This window comes from Anomaloglossus baeobatrachus, chromosome 2, assembly GCF_048569485.1.
Source record: "Anomaloglossus baeobatrachus isolate aAnoBae1 chromosome 2, aAnoBae1.hap1, whole genome shotgun sequence".
NCBI lineage: Eukaryota > Metazoa > Chordata > Amphibia > Anura > Aromobatidae > Anomaloglossus > Anomaloglossus baeobatrachus.
The window spans coordinates 224,218,390-224,244,697 of record NC_134354.1 but is presented as its reverse complement, the minus strand read 5'-3'; the positions used below and the strand labels follow the sequence as shown (position 1 = coordinate 224,244,697).

Sequence of the window (26,308 nt, the reverse complement as noted above, 5' to 3'; positions counted from 1 at the left end):
CTCTGTGTTCAGAAATGCATGATCTATTGAAATGTAAAATCAATTAAAATGATGGAACTACAGAAGAATAGAAATGCCTTGACCTAAATTATGACTCTGGGTTTTAAATGATCTGCAGTGTATAATAATGCCTCCCTTGTTAATGTCTATGGTACATTTAGTGAGGCCTGTAATATTAGGTGGTGCTGTGGCCTGAGACAATTTCTGCAAGCACCTTTCATAACCTTAGGGTTGGTGTGTGGGATTCGTACAAAACAAAGTCTTGAAGTGAATATTTTCTCAGCTGGTGGCTGAAGACAGATTCCAAACATACCTTATTCGATAAACTATAACAGATTGTTTGATTCACACCATCCATAATTTTAACCTCACAAGTGCCCCCATAAAGCATGCTTTTCAGATCACAATGTGTGGCCATACTTGGCTAATTACTACCTAGGTTATCATGCCTTGGTAGCCAAAAGGGGTGGACATGTACTGCAGAAAAGTCTCGTAAATTGCAATCTTATCCTTTAACACACTCTTTTTAGATTTATATTGATTCATGACATGATTTGGCATTAAAGTGAACTTGATGGAAAAGTTACAATTAGAGATGAGCGAGACTTTAGATAAAATTCAGTTTGGGACCCGGACTTGACCTAAACTTGATCTGGCAGCCCAAAACTCATTGAAAGTCAATGATTAGGCAGCTCGGGTCTCTACCCACATGCAGCCAGCCATAAACATATCACTTCCAGAAGCAGATGGGCAGGGTTTTTCCATATTTTTTTCGGATGCACACTACATCCGATCATGCTGCCTGCCATTCGAGCCGTGACTCGCACAGGGTTGAGCACCGAAGATGAAATTCCATGGGTCCCCTCATCTCTACCCATGACAATGTAAAATTATAAACATCAGGATTAGAGATGAGCAAACCTGAGCTGTAAAGTTCAGGCTTTGTAACGAAAATGGACTTTTTTTTTAAAAAAAAAAAAAATCTGTCTCCAAGTTCGAAGTTCGGGTGCAGTACGTATGCTAACCACTCACTGGCAGACATATAGCTCGTGCAGTCAGTGCGGTTGCACTGGGGCCCAGAGGGGAAAGGCGCCCCCCCCCTCACAGCCAGGGTCTGACTGGCCTGGCTAGACAGCATGTGCTCCGGATCCTCGGCCAGCCCCCTGTGCTTGATATAGAGGGGGCCCGCCGCTGGTAACCACAGTTGTTTGAACGGGCCCATAGGCCATCAAACGTCACTGCCATGCACCGAGCACTGACATCAGCATGCAACACATAGGTGGGACGTTTAATGGACTCTGGCCTATCAAAGGTGGTGCAAGTTTGTGAGCAGCCTCTGATAGGCCAATGACCATTAAATGTCACTGCTATGTGCCTGGAACTGCTATCAGCGCACAATGCATAGCAGTGATGTTTAATGGCCAACACTGCTTACCGATGTGCCGCGGAGGCTGCAATGACTCAGCGTCAGACTGCAGAGACTGTGTACACACTCAGGGACAGTGTGAAAGAGAGAGCATTATGGGGTGGGTGGACCACATGGAAAATGGTGGGCACAGTATTTAGAAGTGAAGGAACAGTATGAAGAAGGGGGAACAGTATAGAGATGTAAGAACTTGGGGGCACAGTATGAATAAGTGGGAGCATATGGGGAACAGTATGGATAAGTGGAAGCATAGGGGGACAGTATGGATAAATGGGAACACAGGGGGAACAGTACGGATAAGTGGGAGCATAGGGAGCAGTATGAGTAAGTGAGAGAATAGGGGGGACAATATGGATAAATGGGTACATAGGGGGGGCAGTATGGATAAGTGGGAGCATGGGGGACAGTATGGATAAGTGGGAGTGTGCCGCCCCCATGCCAGCAGCCGGCGCTGCTCGGATCCGGGCTTCCAGGGGTGGTGGCTCGAGGGTCTCTGGACCCGGGGGTCTCGCGGACACACCGAATAAATGGGGGGACGTATATGTATGGGCTGGGCCGTATTAAGTTCGTGACGCCACTCACTGTGTGTGGTGAGGTGGAACACCACCGCTGCTATTACGGGGCACCCAAGGAAGATGTTGTGCAGAAAGTTGTTAACACCTCCGTGGGCAGGGATGGTGTCCCCGGGACCCGGTTGGCGCATGCAGGGGATGATGACCGCAGGGGTGCTGATGTACTCACTGTTAGTAAAACACACAAGTCTCTGGTAAACCAAGGTGATGGTGGCTGGTGCTGCGGCCGGTTGCGCTCTGGTCCTCCAAGCGGCTGTTGGTCTCTATCCTTTTCCTGCACTGCTGTGTAAGGTGGACTTTCCCAGTATAAAACTCAGGAGTCCGCTCCTGGCTGGATGTGGCCTAAGGAGCCATGCCCACAGACGCTGGCCCATGGGATCTATGGGCCCTGGCGGTGACCTCTTATCCCTAATTGGTGGGCTGTTGTCTTCTATGAGGGACTTTGGGTGGGATAGGACCTCTAGTCCTGGCCTCAGTCGGTTAATTAACCAGCTCCAGTAGGTTCTGGTCCTGGCTTCAGGGTCCGAGTACCCCCCTTTGTGCTCCGGTTTTCGTGTTGGTTCCCCGTGTCAGTACCAGCGGGCTACAACCCTGTCCCGTCCACCTCGGTTCCACCGAGCCGTCTTCCCGTCTCCTGCTGATGGAGACCACCATCTGCCTCCTAGCCAGTGGCACCAGGGCTCCTAACTTGGTACCGTTCAACTTGAACTTCACCGCTGGAGCTACCCTTAGCTCCAGCACACACTCCTCTCCAAACTGAACTTCAGACTAATCTCGACTGATCTTCCTTACTTTCCCACCTCGGGCTGTCTAAACCCCTGGGTGGGCGTGTCCCAACCGCCTGGTCACGCCCACTGGTGTGTCTGTCTTTCCCTAAGGGGGATGACTAGGGTTTTCTGGTTAGCTGTGTGTTTCCTAGTGAGGGAAGGTGTTATGCAGGGGCCTAACTGTGACTATCTGGTGAGGCCAGGGCATCACAGGACTATAGGGGATAATATGGATAACTGGGAGCATAAGGGGACAGCATGGATAAGTGGGAGCATAGGGGGACAGTATGGAGAACTGGGAGCATAGGGAGCATTGTATGGATAACTGGGAGCATAGGGGGGACAGTATGGATAAGTGGGAGCATAGGGGGACAGTATGGATAAGTGGGAGCCTAGGGGATCAGTGGGGATAAGTGGGAGCACAGGAGAATTGTATGGATAAGTTGGAGCATAGGGGGTTTGTATGGATAAGTGGGAGCATAGGGGAATCAGTATAGATAAGTGGGAGCATAGGGGGACAGTATGGATAAGTGGGAGCATAGGGGATAATATGGATAAGACGGAGCATAGGGGGAACAGTATGGATAGGTGAAGCATAGGGGGATCAGTATAGATAAGTGGGAGCATAAGGGATCATTATAGATAAGTAGGAGCATAGGGGGATCAGTATAGATAAGTGGGAGCATATGGGGGCAATATGGATAAGTGGGAGCATAGAGGGAACAGTTTTGATAAGTGGGATCATATCGGTATAATATGGTTAACTGGGAGCTTAGAGGGAATAGTTTGGATAAGTGGGAGTATATCGGTACAATATGGATAACTGGGAGCATAGTGGGGATTGTACGGAGACGTGGGAGTATAGTGGGACAGTATGGAGAAGTGGGAGCATAGGGAGGATTGTATGGATAGAGGGAACAATGTGGATAAGTGATAGGATATGGGGGAGAGGTAGATCTGTTTTCTGGTAACAACCTTACCATTGTTAAAGAAGCCTTCCATATAATTTTGTATTCACTAAATGTGTGTATACGCATGTGATGTAGTGCGGCTGTGATAATATACTCACCTACCGCCGCTCTCTCTCGTGTCCAGCTCCAGCATCCTCTTCTCAGTGATGTCGCTGCGCTACAGACTCAGGGACAAGCTGCTTTGCATGTCCCAGAAGTGACTTTTTGCATTGGGATGGAGGGGTGGGGGGCCCATACACAATTCTTGCACTGGGTCCCTTTGCTCTCAGTGTCCGCCCCTGTAACCACTCGATCGAGCATCGGAGTGCTCAGGTATGCTTGGTGCTAGTACTGTGTCCAAAAAAAAAGTCCTTAAAAAAAAAGTTCTCTCTCCCCTGAAAATACTTGGATTGGGTCTGGCTGTAAGTGGTCGGAGAGTGGTACTGCCCAATCATTGATTTCCAATGGGGTTCGGGTTCCAGAATCAAGTTCAGGTCAAGTCCGGGTCTGTAACTGAACTTTATCTAAAGTCCGGCTAAACCTGGTGAACCCGAACTTCGATGGTTCTGCTCATCTCTAGTCAAAATGTGTTCACTTTTGACATCAGTATGATATATAAAGTTCATGGTTCTATTCATGATTCTTTTATGATCAAATCAACTTTACAACATTATATACAATTAATTCAGTAATAACAATGCTTAAAGCCCTGAGAAACAAATCCAGTCAGCAAGTAGTTTTATGTGTTTTATATTATGAGACCAGTGTTACACAAGCATATTTCAGGTGCATTTTTGCCTGTATTAAGGCCTTTAGTGTTTAATTCTTACCATACTGTAAACAGCGAGGAAAAATGCTAAAGTAAACTCTATAGTAGATATAATTATAGAAATAGTAAATAACTATTTTTTACATGACTTACACGTCTCTTCTTATGTCCACATAGGGTGAGACCTGTTAGGCTGGGTTCACATGTGCTGTAGTCATCCGTTATGACGGATCCGTTAGAGACCCTTTTGCGAGTAATTTGTGGAAAACACAACACACAACTTTTTTATTCGTTTTTAATAATGGATGTCAGCAGGATCTGTTTTTAACACGTGGAGTAAGTGGATACCGGATCCGTTAACGGATTGCTATTTATTGTCCATTTGTAATGGATCTGTTAAGAAAGCAATAGATCCATTACAAATGCAAGTACAATGGTGGCTAAATAGCAATCAGTTAACGGATCTGTTGTATATAGTCTCCCATTTTAAAAAAAGGATCTGGCAGAAATCAGTTTTCCCAATGGATCCATTCTAACAGATGATTACGGGACATTTGAACATAGCCTTAATCAATTGGAATTGGGTGGGGAGAAGCTGGATGAGGTCTGCAAAGGATTAGTCGGCTGAAACACCATAATCTTGGGCTTGCTTTTCAAAGTATGTTTACACTGAAACACTGTTATGTTTCAAAGTAAAACATACCTGGCTAAAAATAAAAAAAATAATAAAAACATATACAAGCAGGATATGTACAGTATTTATTTCTGCTAGCATGCCAGCCTGTATCCTCATGCCTTTTAGTGTCCTCAATTATGCTTTATGAAATATCAATTTTACCAGAAATAAAATCTGACAATATTCATACATTTTCTGCCATCAGTGATCAACAGCAATGAAAATGATTTGTCATTAGCAAATGGATTATAAGAAAGAAACAGCAGACTTGTAATAAAGAGTTAAGGCGTTCTTTCTAGCTTTTCACTTTAAATTTCTGTCAGGTCCAATATACACCCAGAACCACGAGAGATCTTGGGTGTATATTGCTAATCCCTGCCTAACTGTCCTTGTATACACTAGCATAAATAAAGGGATCTTCAGAAAAAGTATTTCTAATGATCTTTTATCATATGCTAATGAGCGAGGGGACTAGTCCCAATGGCGTTACTTCCCTCGACTAGTCCACCCCCATAGCATGGTAGCAGGCCCACAGAGGCATGCTAAAATGCTACTCAATGCAGCATCACCACCATCACATGCGTACCTGTGTCCGCTGTCTCTGCTGTTCAGAAGTCCCTGGCACTATTGGTTATGTTCACCAGACCTTGCTGAAGCCAGGACGCGTACACTCAGTGTACACCCAGCTTCATATTGCACATGACAAGAAGTACCCGGGACTTCTGAACAGCGGAGATAATAGACACATGTACGTGCGGCACCACTGGAGATGCTGCATTGAGTAGCATGTTAGCACGCCCCTGTGGACATGCTACCAGGCTAAGAGTGCAGACTAGTCGGGGGAAGTAACCTCCTTACAACTAGTCTCTGGCCTCATTAGCATACGATAAAAGATCTTTAGAAACACTTTTTCTAAAGATCTCTTTATCTATGCTAGTATACACAGGGACGGTTAGGCAGAGATTAGCAATATGCACCTAGAACTGCTCATGGTTCTGGGTGCATATTGGACCTGACAGATTGCCTTTAAAAAGGACAAACCTCAAAATGTTATCTCCAGAAGTGTAAAGCATAAAAAAATAACAAACCAACCCATTTTGAAAAGTATTTAATAAATAGTCTCTTTTTTTTTACAGTAAAAATTTTAAATATATCATGCAGTCCATATAATTTAAAATAATTTACAGGCTGAGGTAGGGGTGGGGAGAGGATGGAACAGCAAGAAGTGTCTACTTATGGTCGGCCCTTCCTGCTGAGTACACAGACACAAGCTGTATCTATCCGTATGAACCTCCACGCTGCTTGCTTCCCTTCCATTGTCAAAGCTTTGACAAAAGTATGCGTAGTGGTGCAATATGAGTTCCAATGCTTTGAATCAATCCCACGACATCCACTTGAAACTGGCTTTGGATCTCTACACCTGGTTTCAAAAAAGTACTGCTTAAAAACGTTATTATTAATATTGACTTCCCCCAATACAGTTACTTCCTTGCCCTTGATGTCAGTGGCAGTGGATTTTTCACCAACCCACATACTGACACTATCGCATACTGAATACTCCCCACGATGAAGCACCGGATGCACCGTTCTTTTAGCGCGGATCGTTTTATTGAGCGATTCCTCATCATCTAAATATTCCAAGTTTCGTAGGTCCTCTGACAATGGTGGAGGTTGGGTGCTAAATAAAACCCTTGGAGAGCGAAATTTCCTCTTTCTGAAAAGTTTAGGGTCAACTGTAATGTTGTGAGAAGATGCAGGTTCATTTGTTTCTATTCTGCCATGATGCCGGTGAAGAGACTTCGTTCGATGTGCGTGATGATGCTGAACACGATGTTTTGCTGATGAGCCGGCTGGGGCATGGTCCTTAGTCTTTGGTGCAGCCTGTATGCCGATCAGAAATGCTATGATCAGAGTGTAGTACAACATGGACATTACTCTTTTGCCCTAGAAATAAAAAAAAAAAGTATAAAATATAACAATAACATTGATTGCACAAGATTAGCAATAGTCTTAAGTTGTAATATTCAGTAATATAACTATTTGTAAACAACCATTTGGGTAACCAATTCTAAAAATTCATTAGTATCTTTTTAAATAAGAAATTTTAAGGAAGATAAATAAAAACAGCAAATAAGCCTAAGGTTAAACCATAATATCCTGGCTACTCCAGCCTTAATACAATATACTAAAAATATAAAAAAAAGAGGTTATCCTCTTTCACCAAACTTCTGCTCACAGGCACAGTAAAAATGTATATTAAAAAAAAAAATACATACAAAATGGTATCAATGCTGCAGCCTTGATGTCTGTTTTTTGTTTGCAGCAGTAAATCCACGGAGTCCAGTGATTGTCAGCAGCGCTGTCGACATAATGTCATTGCTGCAGCCAAACAAAGGAGACCAGGGCAGCTGTGGAGGCACAGCGATGGAAACAGGGACAATACTAAATCTCAGGTCCTTTTTTTAACCTAATTAATCCTATGGGGCAGAGGATTTGTGAACGTGGACAAGCACTTTAATAATATTGCGTGCAGAAAGTTACAAAGGTCCCACTAGTGCATATGACTTGTAAAGTCATGTAGCAATTTCAGGGTGGGGTTTCCAGCTTCATTTATATGTATTAATCTAGTCAGTACATTAATTACAACACCATGTTTTAGGATGAATTTGCACTATGTCCTATTCCTCGCTCAGCACTATGTCTGGTGCTTCATGTGAATATATGAAAAAAGGTATTGAGATGTAACCATTAACTTTATTCTAGAAATCCTCTAAAGTATGACAGCCTGAAAGATCCAAACTTACCTAACTTAGTCTACCATGCTATTGTGCACAGATAAAAAGTTGGATGCTACCAAGGTGTCCAAAGTTTTGTACTTTAGATCAGAACATGGTGTGAACTCAGCATTAGAGAATTACATCTTACTGTCTTTAAATGGTCACAGTCATAGTTACATGACATGTTTCCCTGAAAATAAGCCCTAGCAGGAATTTTCAGCATTTTTGGCGTAAGGTCTATCCTGAAAATAAACCCTAGTCGCAGTTCAATAATTAAGTGTCCTTGTAGCTAATAAAGTTAAAGATACTGCAGGACACTTCATTATAGACAGCGGACACCCCCAAAAGACAGAGAAAAGAAGACAGAAGACCCCGCAATCATAGTCACCAGATGCTGAATGGGAGCAGTGAAACGCATCAAGGACCTGCGGCAGAATGCACACACACAAACATCAGATCGCACAACCACACACATCAGATCACACAATCACACATCAGTTCGCACACACACACACACACACTCACCACATCCAGCGATACTCATTGCTTCTGGCCAGCAGGGGAACCTGGGATGCACGGACAGATCCTGGGAAGGTGGCGTACAGAAGGAAAATATCCACCCCACCAATGTCTAAAACCTCTTCCTCGATATGAGAGATGTCTGCAGGAGCCTCTATCAGATGGTGCTTATCTACATGTCCTCTTACAACCACCCAAACTTCTATGTGATTCACATGAATATATAAAGATAAAAGCTGGAAATCTGTTCCATTGGAATACATGTACACAAATTCCTTCCAGCCAAAGGAAATCTAACCTACTCCCAGACTTCATCCTCTGGAAAATCTTGTATCATAAACTTTTCTTGGTGGTACTTCTTCCATCCTACTCCATTATTTTCTTCTCTTCTGAAACAGCCCTCTTGTGGAGTGACTGTACATGATGAAGGCCGTTGGGCCGAAACGTCCACCATCTTTTGTCGTCATCAAATAAATAATCACTTTTTTGCAAAGAAAAAAACTTTTTGTCTTCATTTTATCAACAAGAGAGTGCAGTGTCTATTATAAAATACTCGCGAGGCACTGTAGATAGGTTGAAAAAAGAACTAGGTCCATCTACTTTAGCATTTACAGCTACACTGCTCAGAACTGCTGTGCAATATTATCCATGCTTCTGCTATCTTCTGGGAAACAGCTATGTAGAGACAGGAGAGCAGTAATCTCTCATGTCAGTATGTGCTGGGTTTAGATACAACTAGTCTCCACCAAGTAACTCAAAGACAACTGAAAGTTAAAGAGAGGTAATGCAAGAGATAATTGTGAAAATTTAGTAAGGATATTTTTGCAATAATGTGTTTTATCTAAGTGTATAAAAAGACTTTAAATAGATCAATAGCCCTTTTATGTATTTTATTAAGTCATCCCCTAAGCAGTCATTCACATGACATTTAACTCCTCTTTTCCAAATGATATGCTAGTGGAAAGTAGACAAAAGTACTCTCATTTCCTACAAGAAAAATAAAATCTTAAGCGGGCTTTACACGAGGCGATAGATTGTGCGATATGTCGTCGGGGTCACGGTTTTCGTGACGCACATCCGGCATACCACACGACGTCGTCTCGTGTGACACCTCCTAGCGATGCAGTATCGCTCACAAATCGTGAGTCGTGTACTCGTCGCTAGGTTTCATAAAATTGTTTAATTAAAATGGCGGCGGTTGTTCATCGTTTCCGTGGCATCACACGTTGCTCCGTGTGACACCACGGGAACGATGAACAGCAGCTTTACCTGCCTCCCGCGGCACCCAATGGCTTAATGGAAGGAAGGAGGTGGGCGGGATGTTTACATCCCGCTCATCTCTGCCCCTCCGCTTCTATTGGCCGCCTGCTGTGTGACGTCGCTGTAACGCCGAACGTCCCGCCCACTCCCGGAAGTTGACGTTCGTTGCCCACATCGAGGTGGTCCGGAAGGTAAGTATGTGTGACGGGGGGTAAACGAGTTTGTGTGCCATGGGCAACTAATTGCCTGTGACGCAAAAACGACGGGGGCGGGTACGATCGATTGTGCTATCGCACAATCTATCGTCTCGTGTAAAGCAGGCTTTACACTGCTCACCCTGAAATTAATTCCCTCAACCAGCAGGATCCAACAGACGGAACCCTCCTTTATGGTACGAGTATTGATCAAGTAAATAGTGGGAAGTCTGAAGAAATTATTGTATATGCCTTATTACCTTATCCATATCAGGGATACCCTTAAAAAGGCTCTTGTCACCATGAAAATGCTGTACAATGTGCAGGAATATTTTATAGAACAAGGGGAGCCGAGAAGATTTATATATATATAGTTTTATGAGAACACAGTCAGTATAACCTGTGGTTATTCATTTAATCCTCTACTATTTTTGGGATCTTTGGTCCAGTGGGCGGTTCCATCAGTAATTGACAGCTATCTCTGTATGCACTCTTAAGCCCCCGTCACGTTTAGCGACTTACCAGCGATCCTGAAAACGATGCGACGTGATAAGGATCGCTGGTAAGTCTCTGGGAGGTCGCCGGTGAGATGTCACACAGTCAGACCTTACCAGGACTCAGTAACGATACAGGCTGCAGTAGCGACCTGTATAACGATCTCTGCTGTCATTGGGACCCTGTCACACAGTGTCAAACATAGCGATGCGTCCTGCCCAGCAGGACATCGCCTTTGAAGAAAATGGTCCAGGACATTCAGCAACGACCGGCGACCTCACAGCAGGGGCCAGGTCATTGCTGGATGTCACACACAGCGACATCGCTAGCAAGATCACTGTTGCATCACAAAAACCGTGACTCAGCAGCGATGTCGCTAGCCATGCCGCTTAGTGAGACATGGCTTTTATAGAAGAAAGGATGTCAGTCACTGATAGGATTAGAGATGAGCGAACCTGAGGTTTGGTTTTCGAACCGAACACTAAATTTAAAAATCAAGGTTCGGGTTTGTGGTTCGAATGCTGTATGTGTGAACCTAACTCGTGCCAGCAATGCTGTGTTCAGGTACGCTTGGTGCTCATCCCTGTGCGAGCCGCTTGCAGTGTTGGAATAGTTTGCCCTGGGGGAACAACAGCAAGATCGAATGTAGTGTCCAACAAAAAAAAATTTTTGAAAAAACATGTCCAACCTCCCCCAGAAGTATTCTGCTTATGGCTGGCTGTATGTGGGCGGAGACTCAAACTGCCAATCAGTGACTTGATCCAGTGTTCAAATGAAGCTCAAGCCTGTGGAGATAGGCTCATTTGATGCCAGCGAACCGAACCTCCAAAAGCTTGCTCATCGTTAGATAGGACCAAAGATCTGCCTACTGGACCAAAGATCCTTTAAAGAGCCAAGATTTAGATTATTAAGAAACAGGTTATACAGAATCTTTTCTCATAAATCTATACATCAATCTACTCAGCTGCCCTCGATCTATAACATAGTGCCTGAAGATTGGACTGCATATTCATACTGACCGATTCCCTTCTAAATCCTAAATACTACCCAATACTAGGTCTAAGACTAAAATAATAATTAGTCAAAAAAAATCATTCTACTTGACTGCCAAAAAAAAATGGTAAAAGTTAAAAAAAAAACCATATTGTAAAAACAGAATATAATTACCGTAAAGGTACCGTCACACTAAGCAACGCTCCAGCGATCCCACCAACAACCTCACCTGGCAGGGATCGCTGGAGCGTCGCTACGCGGGTTGCTGGTGAGCTGTCACACAGGCAGATCTCACCAGCAACCAGTGACCAGCCCCCAGCCACGCGTGGAAGCGATGCTGCGCTTAGTAACTAAGGTAAATATCGGGTAACCAACCCGATATTTACCTTCGTTACCAGCGCACACCGCTTAGCACTGGCTCCCTGCACTCCTAGCTAGAGTACACATCGGGTTAATTACCCGATGTGTAGTCTGGCTATGTGTGAAGGGAGCAGGGAGCTGGCACTCGCCGCGTGAGAGCGGCGGACGCTGGTAATGAAGGTAAATATTGGGTAACCAAGGAAAGGGCTCCTTGGTTACACGATATTTACATTGGTTACCAGCGTCCGCAGAAGCCGGCTTCCTGCTCACTGCACATTCAGTTGTTGCTCTGTCGCTGTCACACACAGCGATGTGTGCTTCACAGCAGGAGAGCAACAACTAAAAAATGGTCCAGGACATTCAGCAACAACCAGCGACCTCACAGCAGGGGCCAGGTTGTTGCTGGATGTCACACCCAACAACATCGCTAGCAACATCGCTGTTACTTCACAAAAGTCGTGCCTCAGCAGTTATGTTGCTAGCGATGTTGCTTAGTGTGACGGTACCTTTAGCCGTCAGTTTCTGTTAATGACAGGAATTGAGATAACCAGAAGGAATGCCTTCAATAACCTAAGTCTGAGTCACTGGTGTTAGTGATGGTAATAATATTTCTTTTAGGATACGTGACACACATTCACTGTAGATTGACTCCGATACAGAGACAAAGACAAAAGATCAAAACTTGTCAATCAATTCTCGGTTGACAAACAAAGATTCCCTTTTCTAACCCTTTAATCCCATAAATTTGCTTCAATCCCATAATCCATCTGATGAAAAATTATTACAGTGTCTGTAAAAAAGTAATTTATAGATGTTTGTCTTACCCAGAATTATTATGTCTACTACCACCTACATACATTGCTTACTATCCTCATGGCCAATGTAATATAGATCAGATGGCAAATTATGTGTGTCTGAATTTTATCCCTGTTAAAGTTAACAAGTGACCTATTTGTCATGAGGAAGCTATTATAGAGGCCAGAAAATCAAAGCATGGCCAGTTTTATATAGCACATCAAACACTTTCTGCATTTTTTCCTTGTGTGGAAATATCTGGAATATTCTAGTGTATAATCCAGAACAGCTCTCACAGCAAGAGCTAGTCCAGCAAAGTGAAACTGTATATATACACATACTGTATATACACACTACTGCATGTGTTCTATTACTGTATATAAATATATAGATGAGGAGCAAAACAAGAATAAAACACATTGAAGAAAAACAAAATATGCAAGATGCCTCGTTACTCTGTGCTGTACCAAGGCCTCTACATACTTCATTTGGAAGTTAAGCTCATCTAATTCATGATGAGCTTTGGTATTCTTGTGGCGCCCTGGACAAGCCAGGACGTCACAGGTACTACAACAACACACCCCACACCCCGGTTAGGCACATCAGTCACACACACAAATCCTTGTTGCCTCCCTTCAGGGGCTGATGTCCACACCAGGTAGGGCGGGGCCAGGCAGTTGGCCCCACCCACCGAGGAGCACACAGTCCTGGAGGCGGGAAAGGAAGGGAGTTGAGTTAGGGAAAGTGGAAGTGGAGGAGCGAGAAGTAGTAGTGAAGGAGCAAGACCAGACTGACGGTGTCCAGGTACGTGGCCCGGGCACTCAAGAGCAAGGTTGGCAGACGGTGGTGACAGTCTGCAGGCGAGGCCGATTGACGCATAGCCATAAGGACCGGGGACGGGCGGTGGCCCGCCGGAACCGGACCGGGGAGCAAAGAGAAGCCAGCACCATTCAACAGGGCCTACGTACCCCGACCAGGCTTGGAGTCGCCGTTAAACCGGTCAAATCCGCCAGCGACTGGAACCTCCGGGGTTTCTCAGCAGCAAAGACCCGACTGAAGGCAACCGCTCAACCGTGAAGGGAAATACAGCTACCGCCACAGCTAGAGTTCCCAGGTCCAGAGCCTGCGGGCAAAAAGGGGCTCCTCTGGCAAATACACCGCTGGGGAGCGGGTTACCGGTGGGAAGCCATCGGAGCCAAAAACACATCACAGGTGCAGGGAGAGACAGTCACCGCCAACCGGGAGTAACCATCGCAGCCGGCTGCGGGACCCGTCCATCCAGCCGTTTGTTTTATCAGAGACTCCGTCTGCGTCATTGGCTGAGTGAGTACTACCATGCCGCCTGGCACTGTGCTGCCCCCGCGACCCTGCACCTCACCAAACCCCGCCATCCACCTTACAGTCACCATCACCAGGCCCCGGGACCACCAAAATCCCCTACCCACGGAGGGGAGAGAAACATCTAGGCTGCTCCCTGTCATCGCTCCCGGGATCCCCATCACTAGCAGCGGTGGTGCCCCCAACCTCACCACAAACCGTGGGTGGCGTCACGGACTAAATCCCCAAACCAAACCACCCCTTTCACTCACGGGCGAGGAGCGCCGCTCGAGGCCCCGGATCCGGCCCACCTCTTGAGCCACCGAGCAGCAGCAGCAGTGCCGGACCCGAGCGTTAGTGAGCGCAGCGCCCTCCCCGCCCGCGACATTCTCTCTGCCAGAAATCTCACTCCAGTGAAAGACTGAAATTAGATTTCTGCCATACCACACAGAGACGCACGCCTCTTGTCTGACACTCCAGATTCATGAAGAGGCAGGCGAGCACCTCTTAATAAATCAGGAGCGTCTGACTCCACCAAAACCCCTCACCGGTCTAGATGAGATGAGGCCAAAATGTTCATTATATCATCAATGAAAATTGTACAATACTTTAGTTGTGTATGTTGTAGCAGCTTATTAAAGATATTAATAGAAAACACTCTGAAAGGGAACTGTCATGTCTACAAATTATATTTACTTGTGGATATAAGGTTTATTTGCAGTTAAATAGCATTAAACAGGTTGGACTGCCTAACTGGAGTTCCCTGGATAACAGTGAACCTATATCCTCCCTGCAGCCACTCTCTTCCAGTCATCAGACTGGTACAGGGAGCAGATAGAGTCATCACTCACTACACAGTAATCTATAATCACTACCCAGCAATTTGATTGACAGCCTGCTCTGCAGCATGTATGTGTGCCGCCCTCGTGCCAGCAGCCAGGCTGCTCGGATCTGGATCAGCGGTGGCTCGAAGGGTGTCCGGACCCGGGGGTTGTGCAGACACTCAAATGGAGGGGGTATTTACAGGGGATTGTATTTAGAGTTTGTGACGCCACCCATGGTGTGTGGTAATGTGGAGTACCACCGCTGCAGTTGGGAGTACCTGGGGGCGATGGAGTGGGGCAGTCAGGTGTTAGAACCCTCCACGGGTAGGGGGAATGCCTCGAGACTCGGTGATGGTGTCTGGGGAGTGCCGTTGGGTGCGTAAGGGGTCACTTTCGTACTCACTGAGTCCAGTAAACTGACACCGACAACTGGATAAATAAAAAGTTCTGGATGCTGCTGCCGCCGACTGGAGCTAGTTCGGGTCCCATCTCCAATGGTGCTGCCTGGTAATCCGTGACCTTCCTCCTGGCACTAAGTTCACTTCTCTGTTGGTCCGGTAGTATGGAACTAGTTGGGTCCCGCTCCCCAGTATGGCTAACTGTGGGAGCTTGCTCTCAGGGTTCACGCTTGGGATTTTCTGGACCATTTTGGTGGAAAGTCCTATCATTGCGCTAGTACCCCGATTTTGGAGCGGGTGGAGAGCGGATTTTGAAGGCTCCCTTCTCGTCGGGTAAATTATCAGCTTGCCTGAAGCTACTCCTTGACCTAGGATCCACGTACCCCATCGTGCCCTGGTCCCAGCCCGTTGATGGTACAAGGCTGCCAGCTGTCCTCCTTGACAGTTCCGTGCCCCTTGTCACGATCCCCTGCGATCAGGGGTCCAGCTCCTACTAGGTCTAAACCACCGTTTGCTACCTAGATGCGTCCAAGGAGCCCAGCTCCTGACCTCCTCTCTCCTTCACTTCCAAACTACTTCTCCCTCTTCCTGACACTCTTGACCTCCCCTTAACCAACCCCCCAAGTGGGTGACCCTATTCCACTCAGGCCGTCCACTGGTGTGTCTGATGGGTGTGGTGCAGAGTGTTCCTAGGATTTTAATCAGCTGATGTAGGCAATACCATATAGTTGGGGACCCATAGCTAAGATGGATGTGGATATTGCACGGGAGGGCAGATTGTACAATACCCTGTGACGACTCGATAGTCCAGGGGCGTCACATGTGTATGTATGTGTATGGCTGTCAAAGTGCCAGGGACTGATTACACACCTGCACTGCCCCAAAGACTGGAAGTGAGTGGTTGCAGGGAGGATACAAGTACATTTTGTCCATGTAGCCGATGCTCACATAAGGAAGCCTAATATGATCTTAAGGCTATTTACCTGCAAATTGGTTACTGGCCCCAAAAGTAAACAGTTGAGTCCTACTCTGTGCCCTTGTGAGCAGTAGTTGCTCACAACAAAACACAGCTGGTTGTCTGTGTGCTGACAGATGCGCCATCTCACCATACAATAAAATGCCCTGCTTATTTATATATAGAAGATAAGGTAATTTGTGAATGAGGGTAATATTTGCATATAGCAGTGGGCCCCCAGAGTCAGTTACTGGTAAACCCTTGTCATCCGAGTTCAGCATATCTACATATATCTACAGATAAATAGCATTTCTGCACAGGCCAGGTGCCCTTGAAATTCAGGTTTTACATTAGTATTACCAAAGTAATAAAACTATCTTACTAGTAAAAACACATTGAATAAACTTGTCAATCTGTTTAGATTAAGTTAAAAAGCCATGTGATATTATGCTGAAAATGAATAATGCGTGTAATCCAGCAGGGAGTCTTATTGGTTTTCCAGAATTTTTGGGCAAAATGGCTATATCTACACACATCCACACCCACACCCACACACATCCACACACACACCCACACACCCACACACCCACACACCCACACACACACACACACACACACACACACACCCACACACCCACACACAGACACAGACACACACACACACACACACACACACACACACAATAGTGTTCTGTATCTCAAAAAATATTTAACCCTTGCATTTGTAAATCCAATAATGACTTAAGCTAAGCAGTTATTCTGCTTAAATTTTAGTATGCTAGACTTATTTTTTGCCAGATTTTTATAAGCAAAATGGTTATGAAACCAGAGAGCCAACCAGGCCATCTATCTTTAAAGGGTTATTCCCATCTTTAAGATCCTATCCCAATATCTAATAGACATAATTCAAATAATATAAAGCAAAAGAGGATCACTTAAACAAAGGATAATTGGCAACAACTCAACATACAATGAAAACGAAAAGACAGAGTCTTTAAATTTGCCAAATAACAAAGATACCCAAACAAGCCATAGTTATAAACGTGTTTCGCTCCGTGTGCTTCGTCGGGGGACAGACGACGAAGCGCACAGAGCGAAACACGTGTTGGGATGCTGGTCCCCACGTGTTACCCTGGTCCCCGGCGATTCATCTTCCTGGTAGGTACTCTGCCCTTCTGGGCTATACTCATTATTACTCTGCCTTTTGGCAATACTAATATACTTGAGCTTTTCCTACCTGTGGGTTATTTGAACCCTGAGAAGCCTGCCTTAATTCAGTGGAGACGTGCTCTCCTTGAATAGTGCCCAGGACACGTGGGGTTTTCCCCTCTAGCACTAAACTCCCTTGGTCCTATGTTATGTATTGTATTTATCTTTGATATCCCTGCAGCATTATAAATAAATTAAAATGTTTTGTACATTTATAACTATGGCTTGTTTGGGTATCTTTGTTATTTGGCAAATTTAAAGACTCTGTCTTTTCATTTTCATAATTCAAATAATATTAGCAAATACCTCCAATTAGAAATGTATTATAGTTCTCCTGATATAGTAATGTCTCTTACCTTATGTGCAGGGCACTGAAGCTTAGGTATCCATGGTTATGACCACGAGCAACTAACTGTCACTATATGAGTGGACAAAACCATGGATACCTAAGCTGCAATGCCCTGCTCATGAGGTAAGAGACGTAGCTATATCAGGAGAACTATACTACATTTTTTAATTGGAGGTTTTTGCTAGTTTTATTATTATTACACCTACTACATATTGGGATAAGGTCTTGGAGATGGGAATAACCCTTTACAGACCTCATTTCAGCTGTTCTGGCTTTCTCTATAGTATAGTTTGTCCGTAGTTGTATTTTTCATAGATAGCAACATAGTAACATAGTTTATAAGGTTGAAGGAAGACCTTATGTCCATCTAGATCAGCCTATTTTTAGTGCAACTGTTCTGCAGTGTTAAACCAGGGAAAGGCAAAAACACAGAGTAGAAGCCAATTTTCTCCATAGGGAAAAAAAATCCTACCCAACTCCTAAGCTAGATATCTAGTATATACAGCTGAGTGTATGTATGTATGTATGTATGTATGTATGTGTGTGTGTGCGTGTGTGTGTGTTTGTGTGTGTGTGTGTGTGTGTATGTCCGCTAAAGGAATCTGCACCGTTGCATTTACAATCACGAAATTTTGCACAGACACCCCATGTGACTCAGGGAACGTTGTAGACTATGTTTTGACGGGAAAATTTAACGCTGCACTTTACAGGTACTCTCCAAAAAACCTGGCTCTATTAAAGTCAATGGAGCTTAGATTATTAATAGGAGCTGTAATTGGTTGCTATAGGAACAAAATAAATTATTAGTATAAAAAGCTTATGTGTGAGGTAATAAGATGTCAGTGGGGAGATAGATAGAGAGAGACAGAAAGAGACAGAGAGAGAGAGACAGACAGTCAAAGAGACAGAGAGAAGCAGACAGACACAGACAGACAGGGAAACAGACAGGCAGACAGGTAAAGAGATAGACAGGGAAAGAGGCAGTCAGACAGGGAAAGAGACAGGGAAAGAGACAGAGACAAGGAAAGAGACAGAAAAAGAGACAGAGACAGATGGGGAACGAGAGAGACCTGGAAAGAGACAGACGTGGAAAGAGACAGACGAGGAAAGACGGGGAAAGAGACAGATGGGGAAAGAGACAGACCTAGAACGAGACAGACAGGGAACGATAAACATGGGAACGAGACAGACGTGGAAAGAGACAGACATGGAAAGAGACAGACGTGGAAAGAGACAGACGTGGAAAGAGACAGACGTGGAAAGAGACAGACATGGAAAGAGACAGACGTGGAAAGAGACAGACGTGGAAAGAGACAGACGTGGAAAGAGACAGACATGGAAAGAGACAGACGTGGAAAGAGACAGACAGGGAACGATGAAGATGGGGAACGAGACAGACGTGGGAACGAGACAGACGTGAAAAGAGACAGATGTAGAAAGAGACAGACGTAGAAAGAGACAGACCTGGAACGAGACAGACCTGGAACGAGACAGACGGGGAAAGATAAAGACGGGGAAAGATAAAGACGGGGAAAGAGAAAGACGGGGAAAGAGAAAGACGGGGAAAGAGAAAGACGGGGAAAGAGAAATGCGGGGAAAAAGACAGATGGGGAAAGAGAGAAGTGGAAAGAGAAAGACCTGGAATGAGACAGTTGGGAAAAAAGACTGACAGACAGAGAGACAGACAGACAGACACAGAGATAGAAAAAAACAGACAGACACAGATAGAGAGAGACACAGAGATAGAGAGAGACAGACAGAGACTAATACAGAGACAGAAAGAGAGAGACTGATACAGACAGACAGAGACAGACACACAAAGATGGACAGAGACAGACAGACAGAAACTCGGAGAGAGACAGAGAGACAGTTACTATCCCGGGCAATGCCCGGGTACTACATTTAGCATGTATATAAAATGTAAAATTCCCTACCTTTGGGTGTACAGTGTGCAAAGCTTCTCTGTCCCAGAGGCTTTTATTCCATCCAAACACTGGGCTGAGTTGGGGCCCAGCATACCATCTGTACAGGGAGGTGTCTTGGAGGTGCCTTGCTGTTAAGGAAATACAACAAATAACATTAACCATCTGGTTGAAAAGCAAAAGTACAACATTAAAAATGTATATATCATGTCATAGAGATAATCCACTAAGCTATAATAAAAACAAAAACAAAAAATAAAGAAGTGTTGACTAACATAGTGTTATTCTAATCTCATACTTTTTCACAAGAAGAGACAAGCTAAGAAAGGAATAATGCCATGAAGCGCTGACCACTCTGCTAACCTGTTTCTATAACCCCCTTTAGTTTGTATAGGAGTTAGAGAACCAACGCTGCTCAGTTACTTTTACTCGGTTCCTTAGGTTTCAGTGGTTGGAGTTGGACGGAGTTACTCCTTTTTTAGCAATGAAAAGGTTGTACATTCCTACATACCAGATAGTTTATGGTACAAGTCAAGATGTCTATGTTGAACATTATCTGAATAGCTTATAGTTTGTGAATTTAAAACAACATGGGAGAAATACTGGTTCTCCTTAAAGAGGCTATGTATGAAGTCTTACAGACAATGATCTATGGGAGAAAAGTATGCAAATTATCTTTCAGAGAGAGCTAAGAGAGCATTAATTAAAAGAAAAAGTTTTGAAAGCTTTCTGGCACCTAAGTGCGTCTGTATGGAATTGTGTTATTGAGTAATGAATGATCAATATCCCCATGTGCCACAAATACAATTTCCAAGAATGCTTCCCTTACAGATGGAGGCTTACAACAGCGCTCCAAATAGTTTTTACTTTGGAGCCAGAGGAAATGATCTGATATCATGCTCCTGTTTTTATTGGAGGTGTAAACTACCAGCACGCTCCAATGTCTCATTCTAATGCCAGAGCTCCGTGCTTAAAACCATACTGAATCTTCATGAGACTTTGTGCTTGGAGCATTTCCTCATATTGAGTACCCATTTTTCAACCAGCATTGATACATTCCATTGGCAAACAATAAATTAATATGCCATATTAATTATAAGCATCAGCTTTTTGTCACCTTTATTAGGTCCTCCAAAAAGCAAATTGTAAAAAAAATACTAATAGTTTAGTCTTATAGCTTCACAGAAAAACTACAGTATGTTTCAAAGAAACCCAGTTTCTGATACCCTCTCCAGAAAAAAAGGAAAACCATTGAGAGGTAGCTACTGTTAAGCTTCGTTTACACTGACCAATATTTCATCGGATTCTAACCACTGTCAGATGCAGACAGAAAAGGGACCGTCGCAAAAACAATACTGTATATAGGCCCTTTGCAGTTCAAGAGCTCATCAGAATGCACAATTGCATCTGCTTTGGAGGTAAAAATGGGCCCCTTACCTTTGGGCTTTTGTAAGGTTACACAGGTTGTCCACCCCTGATTCTAGCGTTAATGATTAAAGATGAGGGAACCAGTGCAAATTCAGTTTGGCAAGTTCAGCCAGACTTTAGATAAAGTTTGGTTTGGGAACTGGACTTGACATGAACCTGAATGAAAGTCACTATTTGGGCAGTTTGGGTGTACAGGATTTTTTCTTTCACACACTGCAAACAGCTCAAACTTGTGTGAGCCCTGAGTGTACCTAAGTGCAGCGATGCACACATGTGTGGTTAGGCTATGTAAAGCACCCAAACTCAAGCTCTTTTTTTTTTTGTAAAGCCTGTTTGGTACAAACTCCGGAACCTCTGGTTTGCTCATCTCTATTTATGACCCATCGTTCACAATAAATGTGAACAGTTTGAATGACTGAACAATGTGTCCAAAACCATTTGCTCACCGTGCATTAAATCAGAAGAAAATGGAAGTCTCGTTTCACTGCGTGAGTCATCACTTTCTAATTCTAATGACTCATGCAGGGAAAGTAGACTTCTTGTTTCAACATAAAGCTTAGAAGGATTCAGCCAGACTATTGTTAATTATGTGATGTCATAGATGGAAAATAGAAGAATTAACTGGGTAGAAGGGCAGAAATTGTAAGGACCCAGTACTATATAAAATGATGATTGCAATATAGGAGGATAAAAACTTTGATGGTTGTTCTTTAATTTTACTTTAATGTGGTGGCATTATAGTTTTACAGCTCTCGGGTACCAGGTTCAAGTCCCACAAAGGACAACATCTGCAAGGAGTTTGAATGTTTTCCCCGTGTTTGTGTGGGTTTCCTTTGACTTCTCTGATTTCCTTCCACCTTGCAAAGACATATTGCATTAGGAAATTTAAATTGTGAGTGCTAATGACAACATCTGCATAGACTTGCAGAATATGTTCGTGCTATTAACGCAAGATAAATACATTAAAATAAAATAGAGCTTTAGGCTAAAGAATTTCATTAAGATCAATAATATAAGAATAGTTTAATTCTAAGTGCATTTAACTAATTCAAAGTTTATGAGTAAAGCTAATTAAGTAATTCTTTAGTCATATGAATGCTATAATTTTTCATAGCAAAATGATGGAAATGTATTAAGACGGAATGATAATTAGAAATTCGTATTATTTTGTTAAGCCATTTTATTCCTGCTGGACAATATTTATTCTGGCCCCCAAAATTGGATTTCATATAGTCTATATGGAAATTATACAGTGGTGTACTATAATCTCTGAGCCAGCATAAAGCTATTTCACCAATTATAATTGAAAACATATCCATGTTCTTTACATGTACTCATTGAGACAGTCTGGTTTACAGTAGTAATAGCTTTTTAAAGTGTCTGTTGGCACAGGACCAAACAGGTGGAGAAAAATCAGTTGTATAGCCATTTATCATTGTCTCGGGGAAACTTCACACCTCTTTTGAAGTACATTGCCCCGATATGGCAAATTTTGAAAAATTCTGTGTTTTTAGCTTTTTTTGCATTGTTTTTATATTCTTAAAATTGGACAGAAATCACTGAAATACAAATCATCATAACTCTAAATGGGGCACTAATAACCTGCTTTAATAATAGACATTAATTGCAGTTGGCTGTGTTTATAAACCGTTAATAGGAAGTTAGAAAAGGTTTCCTTTATTTAATTTAGCATAAACATAAGAATGGGTAATTAAGTATCATTGAGGTATAACAAATGTTGACAGATGTGAAGGGTCCAAGGAAGGAAAATGGAATGACGAATGCCAAGTAAGTTGCAGCTAGCTTTGTTGAGATTTGAGACGATTTAGCTATAAAATACAAGGAACTAGTTTAGTCATTTTCCATTAGAGACCAAGTACCTTAGATCTTGGTTCCTCAGGATAAATTAGACTGGGGAGAATTCTAATTTTATTGAAGATATTTTTTTTACAAACACGAAAATGGATTTCTAAAGCAGATAATCTTAAACGGGATGCCCAGTCTAAAATGACAAGTCTGCAGTCACTCTACGTGACTTTAGGCTTGTAAATCATCCCATCGATCGCACTGCATGCTGTGAAGGTTCTCGGGTGTCAGCTAGGATCTAACTAGACTTTTTCCGACTTTGCACGATACACTTGCATTGAGAGCATCGGAAACAGTCTAGTCGAATTCTGGCCAGGCGTAGGCATATCACATACCATTTCTTGCGCCGAAAGTGGAGAATCCAGTGTCATTTTAGAGTGGACAACCCCATTAAATAAAAAATGACTCACTTCAATTCCAAAAATTTTGTGTAGAGTTTGATTTTGAAGCCTCAGATTTGCCTTTTGTATGTGCAAGACATATGACATACACTGTACCTCATTGCACAGTTACATGTGTTTACCTTTGCTGTAGATATTTTTGGGGGGGTGATCAAGCCATATTGGAAAGTATAGTAGACTTCACACAGTTGAAAAAAAAGTACACTGCTTTATACTAGTCAAAAGAATGGATGCCTACAGCAGTGGAACATATCAAAGACTGGCGGTTTTGCGTACAGTATAAACCTATAAATATTCTGTATGTATATCTCTCTGATGAAACTAAAAAAAGAGATGTGAACAAAGCCTTAAATTACTCAGCATGCCATCACACTGAATATGGAGCATGTTAACATTTTTGTGACTTTATTTATTGTAGTCTTTTTTGAAAGGCTCATCTTATGATTTAACATTTTTGAAACTGAATTTTTCCATTCGGTCACAAATAGATGACTGTGGTCAAAATATGAGATATGTATATAAAGCTGTATGAGATGTGTATGTAAAACTGCATGACAATGCAATCTGTAAAATTATCTTAATTCTCTATTAAAGTAGTAACTTTGATGGCCATGTCACAATGATAGAAAAAATAACCAATGGGTATTTTTCCAATGAAGCGTTAAAAATGTTGCTTTCATTTTAAAAAGTTCATATTTGAAAAGAAGAAAAGCTTTCCAGCCCTCATTCCCCTCTTTACTAGATCATGACTGGCCTTAACATTAGTAACTATTTAAAAAATTGGGAAGCAGTTTGGATCTATTGAACCAAGAGTAGTAGAGTTGAGTTGGCACATAAACGGAAAATTTATCAATGTCCAAAAAAGAATATGTATGGGTTAGTGTTAATAAGGGGGGCATAATTTAGGGTGATGCAATCCAAGTTATGCATCCATGTCTTAAACTAGTCTTCATTCCAAATCATGAGTCATTTGTCAGTTGCATGCATGCTAGTCATCAACACTGACCAGTGATATACGAGATGTACATGGATCGGAGTAAAAAGATGACTGCTTTAATTACGGAAGTTCAGATACATTTATATAAATCAGTTGGCTAGGAGTCAAGAATATGTAACACATCTCCTATTGGGTAAACTTTAAAAAGAGCTTATTCTGATATATATATATATATATATATATATATATGTGTGTGTTTCATCATTTTATATTACGCTAAGTCAGCATGACTCACTTATGACCAGAAAGTCCCATATCTGAGTACAGTTCGAACACCATTTTGAGTCCTGCTTTTGGATACCTTTATATAAATCTTAATATTCATAACAGTTCATAATCATGTCCATAACATTCTCCCCTTTGGAGATAGCCAAAAATCTTTCCCTACTTCTGTCGAGTCTATCGATCTGTCCTAATGCCGATGGTTACCTCACTTGCCTACGAGATAACCCATCCCTTGTGGATGAACCTCCTCACCCAACAGACTGTGCATAGGAAGTCAGATTCTGTCCAAGACTCTCCTCATGGCTATGTTCCACGTTGGTGCACATTATTCGGGGGGGGGGAGTGGTGGTAGTCCTCTCATCAATCCTTTCATCAGTTCATATTCATCAGGGTTGATCTCTGTTGATAGTGGTAGGTGGCAGTATTTGGTTAAGGTTAACCAAGTCAGATTTGTTTTTTTTCTCTCATTTTCAAGTTGTTTCCTCCCCACCCAGATAGAGCCATTGAGAGATTGCAACCGGCTGACACTAGGCCGAGAACTGAGCATACCAAAGCACCCTGAGAAAAAATTGAGTGGTTTGCATATATACAGCACCCTAACTCGGACACTGAATTTTTCTAAAAGTCCGTGTTCGGGTTTGTTCATCTCTAACCATGTCATAACTATTTTTCTATATGCCATATTTCCAAGAAATTACTTTATTTTAAAGGAGTTATTCAAAGCTAGTAAATTATCACTTATCTAATGGATACATGAAAACTTCTCAACCTCTGATGCACTCACTTTCCTCCAGAAGAGAGCTCTGAAGTGTCCAGTTTAGGAACGCTAGAAATAGCCAGCTACAGTGCAAGTATCTAAACATTTACTTGCTTTTAATCTGTACACTGTAAAAAAATACAACCAAATAATAGATGTATTATTTTTCCACATCTATTCTGAGCCCAAGCCTCATGCCTGCTGCCGATACAGATTTTTAATTGACAGCGTTACAAATGAATCTGCACAGTCCAGCCACGTGTCGATCACAGTTATGTTTGCAGAATTCTGGAGAGTTTGTGAATATTTGTGGTTTTGTCTTACAATGAAGAGCCAGTTTAACAGCTTTCACTGAAGATTGGCTGCAAGCAATGGGTCTTAGAATGATTAAAGCAAAAAGTATTAATAGACAATGGGAAATTGAAAAAATACACAGAGCAGTTTGTGAATTACTGATATCAAATACTTATGTCTCCAATGTGAAAAATTATTGTTCTCCAGGGGTGGACATATCATTGGTGCAGCTGCACAGGGGCCCAAGAGGTAAGGGGTCTATTTCTATTTCCAAAGCAGATAGAATTGTGTAGTTTGATGAATTCTGGGGCTCGAAAGGGCCAAAATATTGTTCTTGCACAGAGGCCATTTTCTGTCTGTGTCCGCCAGTGTCCTAAACTATTAACCTATGAAAAAAAAATGTATAACTTTTTTTTATATAAAGGTTGTCCCTTCTTGTCACTTCATACTCCCATACCTCACAATTGATTCCTTCCAGATATTACATGGTTAGGCTTTGTACTTCACCCACTCGCCCTTCTGCATACTGATACTTATTACTCAGTTTTCTGCCAGTGTACCAAGAAACACATATCCTCATTTACCTAGATTTAACCACCTGACCCTGGCTCGCGTTTTCTTTTTCTTTCTTTTTCAGATTTTTAATTTTGATTTACACTTCATAATATTGACATTGCAAAACGAAGAAGAAGAAATCATGGAATTCTGGAAATCACAGGATTCAGAAGCATGTTAATGTTCAGCAAATTATGAAAAAAAGAAGAAATAAAAGTAGTATGATTGCCACAGGCAGAAATACACTCACTTATATAC

At 42.9% G+C, this 26,308-nt stretch overlaps 1 protein-coding gene across 3 annotated transcripts in view; it reads right to left on the bottom strand.

Moving 5' to 3' along the window:
- Positions 1–4,480: 4,480 nt before the first annotated feature.
- Positions 4,481–26,308, bottom strand: part of NGF (nerve growth factor) — a 169,784-nt gene continuing 147,956 nt past the window's right edge. For all 3 annotated transcript variants that reach the window (XM_075333648.1, XM_075333650.1, XM_075333649.1), the window contains exons 2-3: positions 19,540–19,658; positions 4,481–7,104 (exon numbers count right to left, since the gene is read on the bottom strand). In XM_075333648.1, the coding sequence (XP_075189763.1) occupies positions 6,394–7,104; positions 19,540–19,658 (830 nt within the window). In that variant the 3' untranslated portion in view covers positions 4,481–6,393. The remainder of the gene's footprint in view (positions 7,105–19,539; positions 19,659–26,308) is intronic.